This window comes from Lissotriton helveticus, chromosome 5_1, assembly GCF_964261635.1.
Source record: "Lissotriton helveticus chromosome 5_1, aLisHel1.1, whole genome shotgun sequence".
NCBI lineage: Eukaryota > Metazoa > Chordata > Amphibia > Caudata > Salamandridae > Lissotriton > Lissotriton helveticus.
The window spans coordinates 637,369,543-637,386,188 of record NC_136065.1 but is presented as its reverse complement, the minus strand read 5'-3'; the positions used below and the strand labels follow the sequence as shown (position 1 = coordinate 637,386,188).

The 16,646-nt window shown below is 41.6% G+C and overlaps 1 protein-coding gene across 7 annotated transcripts in view; it reads right to left on the bottom strand.

Moving 5' to 3' along the window:
* ZNF362 (zinc finger protein 362) overlaps window positions 1–16,646 on the bottom strand; it is a 190,792-nt gene that overhangs the window by 53,334 nt on the left and 120,812 nt on the right. For all 7 annotated transcript variants that reach the window (XM_078643020.1, XM_078643023.1, XM_078643019.1 and 4 more), the window contains one exon: window positions 12,966–13,206. In XM_078643020.1, coding sequence (XP_078499146.1) covers window positions 12,966–13,206 — 241 coding nt within the window. The remainder of the gene's footprint in view (window positions 1–12,965; window positions 13,207–16,646) is intronic.

The following is a 16,646-nucleotide window of genomic DNA, read 5'->3' as shown; positions in this document are numbered from 1 at the left end:
CAAAAGGCGCAATGCTATTTTCAAACCATGCACTGATACTACCATACAATTGCTTGTCTGCATTTTGGTTTTACATTACAACATCTAGTGACATAAAATTATACTTCCAAATATTTGTGAATACACACTGCTAACTGAATCTGTCACTACTGTTTAGAAAGCACTCATCTTGTTGTCTCTCCATAGATTATAAAGAGATCTAGCCATGTACTTTTTGATTGATTTTTGTGAGCTGCGACTCCTGAATTAGGGAACACTATTCTTAAAATTCTCCTGTATAACAAATATGAAATGAAATGGTTCAAAGGAAGGCACTATGGTCCTAAGGTCCCATCAGGATCTTTTAGGCATAGATACACTAATTCACCAAAAAGCGAGGAGTTGTAGAAATGGAATCACACACTCTGTGGGAAATACGCCTTTTCGCCCCGGAATTTTTGCCCTTTGCTGGCTTTAGAACTCTCAGGAATTAAACCAGGCTAATCAGTGCTATGCTTCCCTTTTTAACAATGGACTACTTGGTACACTTCTAACCATTCACTACAGTGGCCTTGCGCCCATGGTTTCAGGCCTACTATTGCCTGACTGTAGCACTGTAAAACTGCAATTCTACCTGCCAAAATAAACCCCTTTGGACGGTAAGATCCTCCCATTTAAATATTAGTACGCCACTGCTATTAGGCATTGTAGTATTAAAAAAAAGGGTGCAAGGTATTTAAAAGTAGGATATGCAGACATTTAATGTCAACATCTCCTTTAGTTGGCTAACACCCAAAAGCAATTTTTTACTGTGGCAGCTCTAGCTGTCCTATGTAGAAAACCAGAGTACATATTACATTCTATTACTTTATTTTGAAAATTCGACTAACTAGAAAAATAAATAACTATAATATTTTTAATAAAGTATTAAGGGGGTTGCCCTTAAATATAAAATCCATTAGAAAGGCGAAGAAGTATGACTGAGGAAATCACCTTCCTGAGGGAAAAAAATATAGTAACATGAAAGATGCCATTGACAGATAATAATGATAACTTGCAGGGCATACTGGATTTGCAGGAAGGGCATGATTTAGATATTTATCTTTTTAACACAGAAGATACAATTGCTAAGATGTTATTTAAGACGCCCCCAAAGTGAAGACATGTTTGAGCCTGTTGGAACACATTATCCTAGAGCAAAGGATTGGTGTCCTTGAAGTACATGGCAAGATATTTACATTCAAAATTAAGGAAGCCTCTGGGGGAAAAGGAAAATAAAATCCTGTGGTTTGAATGTTCTAAACCTGTTGTGGCTGACCAGGTCTGTCAAACTCCTGAAATAGACCTGGAAATAGCCAGATACATGATGGAATTATGAAAAGATCCCAAGAAGGGACGGACCTGAAAAGTCTCTTAAGTTATGCCAAGATTAAATATTTAATATAGTTGGTCCTGCAGCCCATATGTTCATTATGGCCGAAATAGCAATAGCTACAAGGAAACCTACTGATATTGTCTCTGGGGATGTATTCAGAGAACAGTTTGTCTAATAGGCAACTCTAACTCATCTACTGCAGCTGAAAGGAGGAAAACTATCCTCATGAGAATGGATCTAAAGCTTATCGATTTGGCTGTTGCTGAAGATTGTCCTACTTCACAAGGTTTGCTATTTGAAGGCAATTTTCTCACATAATTGGTAAATTTATAAATCTGGATAAGGTTTAGAACTTCATGATAAAAGATTTTTATGGGTGCTGCTTTTAGTTGGACGTGGAGATGAGGAGGTTGTTTCACAGGTCGCAGTCAGTTTAAACCTCAATTTCTTACATCTTCAGTAACCTTATTAATGAAGAAGGGATTTCTTAGGAGGATATCACACAAACACAGGATTCTACCCTCAAAGAGGAAAATGCACCAAGTTGAGCGATAATCACGCAAGGGGACAAATGTTAGCTAAATCAAACAAGTATAATTTCCACTTCCGATTGTTTACTTCCAAAGGAAGGAGGCAGGTTAAGATTTGATTTGAGTGTCTGGCAAAAGAGAACTTTATACCTGGGTGTTTATCAACATCATGGTGCTCTTCAAAATGTGCGAGACTGGTTATAGGTTATTTATGGCAAAGGCATCAGATTGATTGTTTATCTGGATGATATTCTACTGATGGCAGAGGATCAGATGTAGTTAGCTTGACTGAAAATTAAGGTGTCCCTTTTGGAAGATTTGGACAGGGTCTCCAAACTTTTCTGTCATAAGAGCTACTAACAGTCAACGAAAATCATCCAGAGCTATAAACTGGTTATTGTTGCAATAGTCACCACATTTCACAAGATTATGTTAGTGGCCACCCTATGCAACATTACCACCTCTAATCAGGGTATCAGGCAAGGTTTCCAGCAGTTCCATAAAAAAGGCTGCCATAATTTGGAATCCCTTTATATGTGTAATGCATAATAGCCATAGCTGCTATGCCCCTGGCACCAAGGTAATAATACTGATAATAGTTCTCCCCGGTGCCACACAAGTTATCAATTACATTTCAGCTTTAAATATTTCTTGAAATTTCAACCATTTCTCTCCAAACATCAGCTTACGAGGTCAGAAAACACATACATTTTTATCTCAAATGTACACTTTTCAATTTTGGTATACATATATTAATTCAGCCAAGCAAAAGCTTCTAATTTAGTAGGTTGGACTGCTCACAGAAGAGCTATCTATAGGTTGATGGAGAAATACCAGTAGCTAATTAGCTACTCATTGGAGAAGCCTGTAATATTTTATGGACAGGGAGCAATCAGTACTACAACCTGAGAAGAAGGTAGTGTATGTTTTTAGTGTATTCAGAACTGTTGCCATGTTAGGAAGCAGTTGAGAATGATGTAGAGCAAAGGGACGTTCACTTTAAAGGATATAGCCAGTTTCACAGGTCTGTTGTCATGAGCAATTTAAGCTATTTTTCCGGGACTATTGCATTAATGGTCATTACAAGTCTGCAGGGGTAGGATGCCTTGGATGGCACAATGTGAACTTGTGGAAGATAGATCTTGAAGGAACAGGCTTTACATATAAATTGTCTGAAAGCAGGTTCCTTTGAAATAAGGAGTCTTGTAGAGAGTTTTCTTAGTTAAGGGAGGAACATGTGCCAGGAAGAACGAATTTAAAAGCAGACTGGAGTTCAAGGTTTATGATGGATTGTGTGAATGGAAGTTGGATAAATAAATGTTTCCAAGTTTGAAAGTGAGACGAGGGCCTTTGATTTTAGATATTTTTGCATCAAGGTTGACTGGGCAGCTTTGAAAGTTTTTTCAGCTGGAGGCCACCCAGAAGCCATCAATTAATGTTTGCAGACGTGGACAATAATGCAAAGTTATGCTTTTCCTCCTTTTGTGGTAATTCCTGTTTTGGGGAAACTAAGTATATCTGGTTTTTAAACCAAACCTATGCCGACTACCAAGTTTGGGAGCCAGCACAAGCTTAGTTTCCACTGTGATGCAGATGTGTTCAGACACCCCACTGATACTTCTCTTTTTACCGATCTTGTTTAGCAATTTTTAGAGGCAGATACACGAGTTGGTTCGGACAGGGCAGCTTCAATTGGTTATTTGGACGATTTCAGGGAATCTTTCTAGAAAAATGTCATATTTGGTCAAAGACGCATGGGAAATTGGAACTATAAGGAGGTACATTACAGAAAGGAAATCTTGGAGTACCTGGATTTTCAAAGTGGTTTTGATTCTTTAATCCCTGTAGTTAATTTTGTGCATTTTGTTTATAATGAGCTTTTTGGTAGTGATTTGATTTAATACATAGAGGTCAACGATTGCCACAGGACATATTTTGGTGGATCCTTTGTCCAGTAGGATTAACATTATTTTTGTTTGTAAGATTGTGTGAAATATTTGTTTTAAGAGACATCCAACACCAAAATGTACTATTTTGTGGGATGTCAATTTAGTGTTGGCTTTTTTAAAATATTGGCCCGATAATGAGGCTTTATCATTGAAACAACGGTCTTGGAAATTGGCAATCCTGTTTAATTTAAGTTAATTTCTGATGCTAAGGCCCTGGAGTTATCTAACAGATTCGACACACCTAATTAATATAATTTAGAGGACTAAATCCATGTCAAGAATTGGTGAATATCTGTTACAGGATTGTACCTAGGCCATTTTTCACTAACTGTGTAAAAGAGCATGAGGGGAGAACTAAAGAAGGGAGATCAACAGGTGCAAATCAGATACTGTTTTCTTATGTAAAGCCTTTAAAAGCCTGTACAGTGGCAACAACTGCCTGATGGGCCAGACGTTTGATGAAGGAAACTGGTGTCAATGTTGGTGCTAATTCACCAAGAAATTCAGTGGCATGCAAGTCCTTTGTAATGGGTGGAATCTTGGAAAATACTTGACAATCTGCAGATTGGTTGAATATGTCTACATTTGCAAACCTTCAATTAAAACCAGTTAAGCAAGTTTCTGAAAGCATGGAGCAAAGGTATTGAACTTTCATATATATTCAGAGCCTCCAGTCTTTACCAAAACTTGTGATTTTCAGAACTTTGTGTATGAAAATCAATATTTTTTTGCGGATAGAAGGCTCGTATTATCCCATGCTCATTTCTCACCCTCGAGGAATGCAAGTGGACTGTGTACTATTATGATTATGATACATGATTCAATTTTCCTTCCGTATAGTCTTGCTAATTTTTTCGTGTACAGAGAAAGTTAATTTGGAAGAGTTTAAATAGGTTTCATCATATTTTCGGGAAGAGGGAGAAATCTGGAAGTCTGTGGCTTCACAAATGTGGCAAAGGTTTATTAGAAGGAACGGATGTTTAGAATAGAATGCAACATTACTATTTTGAGAGACCGCATTAAAGACGCTCTTCCAGGAAGATTAGAATGTTACTAAGTTCTACATTGTGTTGGTATGGTACTATTGCTGCTTGTATTAGGCAGTCATTAAAAAGCATTGCACATAATTAAAGCCTCAGACTTATATCAAATCGCAATTCTCATTACATTTTAAGCTTGGAAAATCAAAATTCTTACTCAAATTTTCTTGTATTGCACTTGTAGCTCAGGGATGGCAACCTGAATTTCAAGGACTGATAGCTACAATATGTGATAGATGGATACCATAGTGTAAAGTATTCCTGCAATAGGCCAATGATAGCCACAATAATGCCAGTGGTGGCCATGACACGTACAAGGATGTCCACTATTTTGCAAGTGCTTGTCACTATAATGCCAAAGATTTTCACACAATGCGAAGGATATACATCATTATACTATGAGTGGCCACCATCACTAGGGGAGAAACTATTATGGTAGGGGGAGGACAAGGATAATAAAGAAGTGTTCAAAATATGTCTAGAAGGGTCAACCTTATGCCAGGAACAACATAAAATACAAAGGTCTGCCAACATTATGGCCAGAGATGACCCTTCTATGCCAGAGTAGCATTAAATGCCACTGGTAGTCTAAGGTGCCAAAGTTGCCAGCAGAAACGACCACTGTGTGCAAGGAAGAGCCTCACATCACACACTCATGAATGTACAGGCATGCACACACATGTGCACTCTTATCCTGCAACCAACTGCCCTAAACATCACCCCCCGCTTGAGAAACCTGCACTGGCTCCCCGTCAACAAGAGGATATCCTTCAAGCTCCTCATCCACGCACACAAAGCACTCCACAAGACTGGCCCAGCCTAACTCAACAGACGGCTCTCCTTCTACATCCCCAACCGGCAGCTACGCTCCGCCGACCTCTCACTCGCCACCGTACCTCGAATCCGAACAGCAACCACTAGCGTGAGATCCTTCTCCCACCTCCCCGCCAAGACATGGAACACCCTCCCACTGAGCCTACAACAGACCCAAGACCTGCTGACCTTCAGGAGGATACTCAAGACCTGGCTGTTCGATCAGTAGCGCGTAGCGCTCCCCACAGCCCCCCAGCGCCTTGAGACCCTCACGGGTATGTAGTGTGCTTTACAAATGATTGATTGATTGATTGGTTGAGACCCTTCCATATTTGCACTATCGCTCTAGCCACTGTACTCGAAGGCTGTGCCCTATTTACAAATACTTCTCAAGACTGAACTCCTGCAGCACTGCACTCAAAGGGCTCTGTCTAGCTTTCTTCCTTCCTAACCTAGGGCTCACTCAGAGTGTTATTGGCAACACGAGCACATGCAACATGAACATTCACCATACTGCTTTGTCACATTGCGAGAGTTTGTGTTACATGCCCGGTGAAGTCACTCATACTGTGTGTGTTATCATGGGGCACTGTGTCAGTGGTTTGTCTAGCTGCCACTCTAAGGGTCTGCAGCTAAGAAGCACTGATTCCCTCATCTTGTGTCCTACACATTCTTGATTTAAATACGGGGCATAGCTATATGTCCATGAGCTACTTAGTAGAAGCTGGTGAGCTACTAATAGCTCTTGAGCTACTCTTTGGAGATCCTCGATATACATCACAGACTCGACTGCCTTTGGTCCCGACACTTGTAAAGCATTGGTTGAGAATATGGACAACAACAGTAGGAATGTGACTGAACCTTTACTCATTATATTTGGTAAATCAGAAAAAATTTAACAGGTTATCAAATAACCACCAAATTGAATTTACTAGTAATATCAGAAGATTAGAAATAGGTAACAAGAGAATATGTAAATCTTACAAGACCAACTGAAGGCATGAATCAAACCATTTGGCACTTCTCAAACTAAACATATGAATAAGATTTGTATACACACCGAAAGCAGAAAACGAAACTAAGCAATAGGCCCAAATGGAAATCAGACAGACAAACGTAATTTTTAGATTATTTTCCAATTACTGCGTTAAAATTTATACCACTTTACAAATAATCATTTTATGGGTCTAATGTTGGCCCTTTTGCATAAAGTTTAGGAAGCCATAAATACTAGTGCTTAGTAGCAGGATGAATCCCATGTATTCTGATTTGTTAGAATTATTTGCATAGAGCACCTTGAGGAATTATGTGAAGCCTTATACAGCTGCTGGTAGTCCAAGTTTTCCATTGCAGATCTATGTGACTCAGATTGTACTGATGAGTTATAAATATTATCTTCTAGTCCATTTTTCCATTTAAAGGCGGAGTCTTACTTGCTGAGTTGCGTTGTATGCTTTTGTTGTCTGAAGGTTGAGGGTTTTACCAGTTGCTTATGCTTGTTCTGTACCAGTACATGGTAAAGGGTGTGACATTTCTAGATGGCAAATAAGGACTGCTTCGATGTGCAGGTTTTCAGTGTTAGGTCTATTGGGAGTTGTGCAGTGGCGGTGTTTAGGCATATCTGTGCAGTGCTGGGTGTATGTTATATTTGTTCAAATTAAGTTTTGTTGTACGTTTGAGTGTCCTATGGGAGCTCTGCATACACACTTTGTATTGCAAAAAATGGGATCGCAATCACTGATCTACGAGAGGTGTTTGAGAAATCTAAGTCACCTAATCAAAGATATACTATGGCAGTGACCAGTAACCATATGAGGTTTCTTTCTGATCTCAATAAGGGTACAAATGAACGTTTGCACCTCAATTGGGATAGCAAGAAGTGCACTAACCTGGCCGTACATCTACAGGGACAATACCACACAGTGAGTTTTGCAGCTTGCAATAAGGAAAAATGTGTGGTATTGCAGCATTACCATATATTCCAAGTAGCCAAACTTAGTATAGGAAGTTAATATCGAACCTGGTAAATACTGTATTCCCTGGAATCAGTGCATTATTGACATCCAAACTACCAGAGCACTAAGGAGAAGCTCCAGAGTGGCGAGAATACATTTGTAATACAGTTTACGTGGGGCAAATGACCACTAACGAACTGATATAATTATCTTGTATATAACCTGGTGCTCAAATGAATACTAATCTATACTACTGAAGGTGATGGCTAGTACTACCAGCTTGTCTTGAATCATGCTCTCTCAAAAACAGAAGCAAAAATGAAGGATGGGGAAGAAAAAATACAAAACAAAATTTGGCAAATATGTGCCATGTGTCAAATACTGACCATCTAGTTTAAGGGTTTGCTTTGTTGTGGAGGTCTGGTCAGTTCTCACTAAGTTTCTAGTGACTATGGGTCTAGTTTACAAACCCTTATGCTGTAGTAAAACCTACGTTTTGCGAAAGGGCAGGCTATGTCACCACAAAAATGTAAGTTGCAATGTAGATAGAGTACTCTGTAGGTTAGAAAGGACTATCCTACTCGCAAAATACACTTTGAAATTCCTTGCTAATCTGAAGAGGTGGGGGTACGCATGAAAGAAATCTCATTCTCCAACGAGGGGCAGTATAAACTTTGTGAATGTGGGCTGTAGGCAGTGGGGAGAGGGAGACAGACCCCCAATGCCGTTCACAACATCCCATGAATTTTTTTTTGTAGCTACTGTTGATTTAATCGTCAATGGTTGTATTAAAGAAAAACTTTTAATTCTGTTAAAGCATGGAAGAGGTCTGCTGTTCGTCTTGTGAACGAAACCCCTACTCATTAATATTAAGGCGATAGGATTCTGCAAATACTACTGAATGGTTCTATTGCACTACAATGAATGTGTATATCTACTGCAGCGTAAAACTGAGGATGTGTCACAAAGCAGTCTCTGTGAAAAATGAGAACTGCTTTGCGACCCAACCTTTGTACATTAGGCTCTGTGTGTGTAGTAAGCAATTTACAGTCTGCTTTTCAATTTCTTTTGCAGACCCAGAATGGTATGTTTTTCAAAATGCTGTGTAGATGTAAGGCCGGAGGAGACAACTGGTCTGCAGGATGAACCTCGTCAGCTTTTTAGATTTCTCTGTAGTCTGAGATTATACATTTTACTTGCCAAAGTGTGGACAATATCCCTTAGTTGCTTCCTCTGCTAGAGTAATGACCTGCCACTACTACTACACGCAGTAAGACGACGCTTTCATTTCTTATGTTTTGATGATGATGGCATGAGCAATTCAATAAATGAAGTCTAGACAGTTTTCATTGAACATTTGAGAAATTGGTTTTGCCAATATGGTCAGAGTCGAATAACATCATTCAGCAATTTTCTTCTGACTTTTACAACTTTAGAGGTGGGCAAACCCAGCATTTAAAATACTAGATCCTTGTAACAGAATCTGAATGCACATATTAACAGCATGCACACACATGTTCATATTCCCAAGACTTTTTGAGAGAACGAGTTGCGGTGCTGTAAACACACACCGCACTGCAGATTTGAGTTTGCCCTAGATATTGAGGGATCTCAGTTTAGTCCTACTATCTAACACGCCTGCCTGTAGCTGTGAAGTCCACCTAATCAGAACTGACCAGAAACCACCTTATTGATTTCAAAGTTAACTGAAAAATTCTAATATTGTAATGTCTGTATTGTTACATACCAGAGGTGTTATCAAGCCTCTAACATTGAAGCAAACACCTTAATCAAGCCTTTTAAGTGCTAAACACTTTGGATATTCATTTTGCCGGCCTCTATGTGGACGATTTGAGGTTTTTGTCACTTTGGCTCGTTACAATTGTCCTTTTGGGTCTATTTCCTCAGGGGTGGTCAGCTTTCCAATCAATGCTGCCTGCCGAGGTCAAGCTTTTCAGAGAACTACAATACCAGCTCATTTTCAAATATTATGAAAACTATTTTAAAACAATCAATAGAAACACGGCCAAAATGGTGTGCTGTCTGTTCAGTAGAGAGGGCATTGAGGTTGTAAATATCTTAAAATGGGCCGACCTTTTAACCTGAAACTAATTAAGATTATCACCGGTCCAGAATTGGCTGCGTGGGCACCAGATTAATGGAGGAAAAAAGCGTTGGGAGTTTGCATTTTTAGACTATATACAAAAAATTGCCAAGGGGAATAATTTACTTTCTCCTGCAGTCTGTTTCTAATATCCCAACTCAAACAAGTACTGAACCCATTCTGTTCCCAAACAGATCCAACCTGAAGAAAACAATTAGGCTGTTTTTTTTTCTACAAAGGCTGTGACATTTGAGAAATACCAAACATGCCATAGGGGAGAATGCTGAACAAGCCTTTCATACCTTCCCTCTGGCAGAACTAATGGAGAGTACATGCACCGGTCAAACCACTCAATGTAACCAACTAGGACTTGTGCATCAAATAAGTCTTATCCTGTGTGCGGTGTGTGTTAGCAATACCGGACTCACCAAGAGTTCATTTTAACTTAAAAAAAACTGTCAAAACTGATCATTCTTTGGATACAATGGCTGTGCCGCTTCAGGCAGACTGCAAACCGACACCTGCCAAATGAAAATCATGCTTGGCCCTGCTCCAACAGAAACAGTCCAGGCTGTACTGGCAGGTCGGGTCCCCTCCAGACAAGAACACAGGCAACCCCGCATGGGTTCTGGCCTTTTGGGGCCACATCAGAGGTAGCTTGAGTCAGTGTAAAGTGACCGTGGGACAATGTAAGGGTTTACCAGTCGCACAAAGTGTACCTACTGCAACAAACAAAGTGATGGATAGGATGCTTAAATGTATTAGCACCTGGCAATCACTCAGGATGCATTCCAGTTCATTCTTTTAAGTGCACTCACTATGCCAGTACAGATAGAGGCATTGCCGTATGCATTGTGGGGAAGTGTGGCTCTATGGTTAGAGCGGCAGACCCTGATGCAGAAGTCTGGCCTGGGACCAGGGTTCAATTCCCGCCTCGGCGGGTCTTGGGCTCAATTTCCTCAGCCCTGATAATTCTCGCCTAGGTGCCTATTCTAATCATGAGTCCCACTCTGCAACTCTGGGCAATAGCTTGCTTAATCTCAACAATGGCCCCAACAACGCTAGGATGCCTGGCTTCACCTTGGGGGTGCCCAGGAGTGGGCACTTCACAGGGAAAGGCCAGGAAGGGTTCCTCAGTGGTATTCGTACAAAGCGCTGAGATGCCTCCGGGTAGTCGTGCCCTATACAAATACGTAATTATCATTATTAAATCTTGTTCCTCCTCCAATACTAACAGTCTTGCCTGCACTGCCAGGTTAAGGCCCCTCCACATAGGAGTTCAAGCAACCACAGACTGGTACCGGCCTATTTGGGTCTCTTTAGTGAGGCACAGTTTGGATCCTGTGGCACGGTGAGCATAGGACCCACATCTGGCCAAGCCCAGTTGACTTGAGGCATCTACTGCAACAAACAACGAAGTGATGGATGGAAAGAAGAAAGAATAGCGTGAACAGGAACAGGACACAGGAGAGGAAGAACATTATCACAGTGGGCAGGTAAAGACTGGGCAGGGAGAGTCAGAGCATTACAGAGAGCACGAGAGATGAGGCCTTCTGCATGGCAGTTGATTACATCTGTAATAACATGATCATGATTTCTCTTCACTACAACTTCACTGTTCAGCATGGAACACAAATTCATAAGAAAGTATTGTCCCACAATCGCTCCCAGTCCAAATACAGTTTTGGGTACAGTAGCCACGCGTCAGTACAAACTATTAGTCTGAGAAACAGAATGGCACAGGCAGCAGGTCTTAATGACATAAATGTTTGGTTTCAAGGCATCTTTACATACATTTCTAATTCTGTATTATTAATTATACGCTACTACATGTGGTTTAAAGGTGCTTCGAAGCACTTTCGGAGGCAACAAGGTAGACAAAGACAGATGAGTCCAGGAAGCCCCTCAGTTGGGGAGGATGGGTGAAGGTAGGAACGTTTTGGAAACTTTTCAGTTTCCATGGGTGCAGGGTGTATTGGATGGCTATTCTGGGCACACAGTGGGCGCGGCGGGTGTGTGGCACTCATTTCGGTATATCAACACTATAAAAAACACTGTGGAGACAAATCCAAATGTGTGATTTAACATAACAAACTGTACTTTACACCCATCTTCTGTATTTTCAGGACTTTTGCGACCCATTTAATTGTCCAGGGGCCCATGTTTATGTTTATGGGATTTGTAAAGCGCGGGACTACCCTTGAGCATCTCAGCGCTGCGATGCAAAAAAATGGCACAATACTTAATTGACCCTAGTTGACAAAGGAAATCCTTCATGTGGACAATTGCCTCTTATAACATATTTATGCATCCTCAGTAGAGAGCAGGAGCCGAGCACATGGGGCAGAGTGTAGTAATTGTTTTGCTCCAACATCTTCCGCCATCAAGGACCTAGTGCTTGCTCTATACTTCCATGACCCTCCTTGTGTATCCAGTTACTTCTACTGTTTGCTTTTAGCCCAGCCATTACCCTTGTAAAGGCAACCTAATATACCCTTTATTGTAAAGAAAGTAAAATTAAAATTATGAAAGAAACGCACACCCTAACATCTCCTCTGAATTATTCTAATAATAATATCATTAAGATGAGATGTCCTACCTGTATGTATGTTTGGAGGGGGGTATTTCACATTACATCCTGTGCGAGTTGGGGGTGGGGGGGGGCACATTATCCAATACTTGAATATATTAAGGAGTGCCCTTTTGGAACATCCTTTTAAACCTATAGCTTGTAAATCAAGTTCTTTGGTAAACTGTTCTGTAAAATAAATCTTTTTGCCATCTATTTTTAACAAGAACACCCCTTGTTCCCACTTGAGATAGTTGGACTGGCTCACTTTGCTTGCTCACTCCATGCATTTACTTCCCACCGCTTTTAAATTTCACTAGAGGTCCATAAATAGCCACGGGCTATAATAAGATAGCCCAAAATATAGAGTGGACAACATTTAGCAATGCGGCACAGAGGGCAATAGGCCTAGTGGCAATGACTGGCTACTGAATCAAGATACCTCAGATCTTATGCAGACTTCCTTGCTATACTCTTGTACCTTTACTTTCGATAAACGCCATAGTTAGTAACTATTAGGAAAGGGCTAAATGGCGCAATTGAGTGCTTCATAGTAGGTGACAGTGGTTGATATTCAAAACCCACACAAACGCTTGGCCTATTCTAAACATAGGAGGCACACCCCACCCAGACATCGCGCCATATATATACCTGAAACTGTGCTAGTAGCTGGCCTTGCATGCAACGCCACATCTGGTTGTGATACAGACTGCGAGTGTAGTCCTGGAACTTGCTGCAGCTTCTGTAGAGTCATGACGGATTGGCTCGTCTCAGAAGGTGGCACTAGCAGCGGCTGCTGGGAAGGTACGGACGTAGGGGGGAGGTGAGGTGGCCGGATCTTCTCTGCCATCAGTTGCTCCTTAATCTTATTGATCAGCACCAGGTTGTCCAGCTGCAAAACAAGACGAACCGTGAACAAGTAAATATCAAAAGAATAAACAGATTACCAAGATAATAAGACCATTCTTGTAGAAGAGTAAGCTTACTGGAGGAGATCAATTACGGATCACTTGCTTTTATTGGCGAATTTGTCCCTTTAAATAAGTCTGCCAATTTCCTTTCTTTGCCCTTTGACCATGTTTATTTGGTGTAAACACAAAACCTCTGCCACTTTTCACTATTTAGGGAAGGCTGTACATGGAGGAGGCTCTCCCAACTAGCTTGCCCTTTTTTCTAGGAGAGCTGCCTCTCTCATCTATAGAAATACTTACGTTCTGATCATTGAGCAACTCAACACCATGTTCCTGCTGTCAGGAGCAGAAGGGAGAAATGCCCAAAAAAGACTAAATATCCCTTTCCACCCACCAGAGCACTCTTGTTAATGGACTATTTCATAAGGCGCCCTCCAGCAGACTTAGATTGGCTTCTGTTTTGTTTTTACGACAATATTTAGAATCAGAACAATAGAGCATTTGATTAGCAGAGCGACAGGGTGAAAGCAATATGGAGAGAGCCTTGAATGAAAGAACAGACAAGTCAATGCAAAGGGACATAGTCTTGAATGAATGGAGGATCGAGTGGAAACAAGAGGATGAACAGACCCTGCGAAGAGTGAAGGGACACAAAAAAAATGGTCGAAAGAATGTCAGAAGAAGAGAAGGGGAGCAGAGGTAACAAGACGGACATTGGAGTTGAACGACTACAAATCACTGCACCAAGTATTTGGGGACTGTTTTTTATGTTTGATTGTGTCACGTATTATAATGTGGAGGGGGTACTGTTATTTGGTGTGCTACATACTATACTGTATGCAGTTCCACACACACGCACATGTCGTCGGTCATTAAACAATATAACTTTGTAACCTGGATCATGCAGGGGATGGGTTCCGTATAAAAAAAGACACAATACTAGCCCAACTCCATAGGCAACAGACACATATCACTATTTTTCACGAGACAGATCTGGTTGACACAGAGGCCACCAAATTGCACAATCTCTTCACACCTCCTATTCGGCCTACTCCGGGGGAGGGAGGGATTGGGGGGGGCAGCGATCTGGCTCCAAGCTGGGATGCCATTTGGGGTGCAGGACTCAAGGGTGGACACACAGGGTCGTTATGTGTTAGTGCAAGGCGACCTGGATGAGCAGATGATTGTGCTGGGGTGTATTTATGGACTAATACTGAGCAAAACTCCTTTTACACACACCTGTCTGTCGTATTATCTGACTGTGCTCCTTACCCTTGGGTGTTAGGGGGAGATTTCAATGCTGTAGTGGATGTCACACATAATAGATCGCACAGCCCGCTTCCAGGTACCGCACCAGCCTGCCAAGCCCGACTGCCATAGCAATGGCTATATGGCTGAGAATTGTTTGATGTATGGTGGGGTCGGAATGAGGGAATATTCCTTTCATTCACACCCACATGCACTACACTCACGCTTAGATCGATTCCTTTGCCCAACCGAATTTCACCAATGCCACCTACCTGGGTAAGACTGTATCAGATCATAACCCCTTGGAAATTTCACTGGCATGGGGCTGAGTACCTGCTCCGATTCACACATTGAGGCTCCAACCTAGCCTGTTGGAGGACATTGTATTTCGGGATACACTGGGGACAATCATAGATACATACTTCAAGACCAACGCCGGTACTGCTTTCTCCCCATTGCAGAATGGGAGGCGTTCAAGGTGGTGATTCAAGGCACTGCCATTAACTTCGTGGTGGGGGCTCAGAAAGTGATGCATCAAGATTTTTAACAAGTAGAGGCTCCCTGGGACACCTTGAAAAAGCAGCGTCTGATACTGCAGCTGTGGCGCCCCAGTTACAGGAAGCTAGGGTGCAGTATGCGGAGTTGCTGAAACGCCTCAGAGTAGTAGATTATCAACTCTACACACAGAGGGTACACGTGGAGGCCGGATAGAGTGGGGGCTTGATATGTCCAAACCTTTCCCCTACACCGATTTTAGCTGTTGACACGCTGACCAAGGACGCAGAGACAACACAGCTTGATATCAACACAGCTTTCCGAGCAACCTACACAGGGTTATAATCTCGGCAACACCCTCCTTACCCGAATGAGTTGAAGAGGTTCCTTCAAGGGACGTGACTTTCTATGGTGCAGGCGGCTGCTAGGGAGGACCTCTCTGCTCCGGTTACAGATCATGAAATCAGAGGGGCCCTGAAGGACCTGACACGCAATAAAACACCGGGGTCTGATGGACTCCCAGTGGAATGTTACCCTACATACTCCGCCCAACTGACTCCATGGCTGGAAAAATTATGCAATTCCTCCCTTGACACAGGCCTTTTTCCCTCCTTCACCAGAGAATCAGTAGTTACATCCCTACTGAAACCAGGGAAACCCCCGCCTCAGTTGTCCTCCTACCGCCTGTTATCAATACTAAACACAGAGTATAAAATGCTTAGCAAGATTGATTGACGGTAAATCTTTATTCAGTTTATGAAAAACCATAAAAGAGCAAAGCATAAACATTGCAATTAATAAAAAGGTGTCTAGTCACATAAAACCTATGAAAACAACAGTTAAAAACTAAGTGCATGCGGTGGTACACTCAGTAATGGAGGATTGAAAGTAGATTGCTTTTTGAGCCCGGTATTGCTCGTGTCAATCAGGGGCTGTGTTTGGTCCTTGTCTTTGAAAAAGTAATGTAAGCGTATTTTACGAAGCCAAGACCTCTATTAAGAACTTCTTCTTTGTCTGCGGTCAAGATTTTTTGACTCAAATTCACTATCAAATCCCTTCTGGGTTCAGCCCTGGTTGCAGCTGATTCTGATTGAATTTGCTGCGGGTGCCTATTTGCTGAGGCACTGGTGGGGGTTGGTTCCAATGTACTTGTGGTTGCAGATTTCTTCTTCTGCCTCTGGTTCTGCTTGGGCCTGACCCTAAAAAAGACTGGTTATTAAAGTCTTGTCGATAAAACTACAAAGGTGCACCTTGTGGTTGAAATTGTTGTGGCGGGAAACCCCATGGTGTTGGGGGCCACCATTGTTGGATATGTGGTGTCACTTGTCCTCTCCATGCTGCTCTTCTTCCACGACCTCTGAGCTGTTGCCTGTCGGTGTCAGAAAATTCAGAGTCGCTCAGATTGTCTTCGGAACTACTGCCCGAGTATGTAGAGCCCTATATCTCCTGCCTTTCTTATTAAACTCTGGAGGGGTGTAATCATCACTGGTATATGGATAGACCACCTCATGCTTAAATTTAGTCAGGTCTTTCTTCAAAAGACCTTCTTTTTAAAAAGTATTGAGTCTTTAAATTCTTTGTTTGATTTATTTGACGGCGGTGCAAGAAATGAAATCAGTTGTGATTTATATAGCTATCTAATGGTATTTAGCTATGAGACGCTATTTCTGGTGAGCAT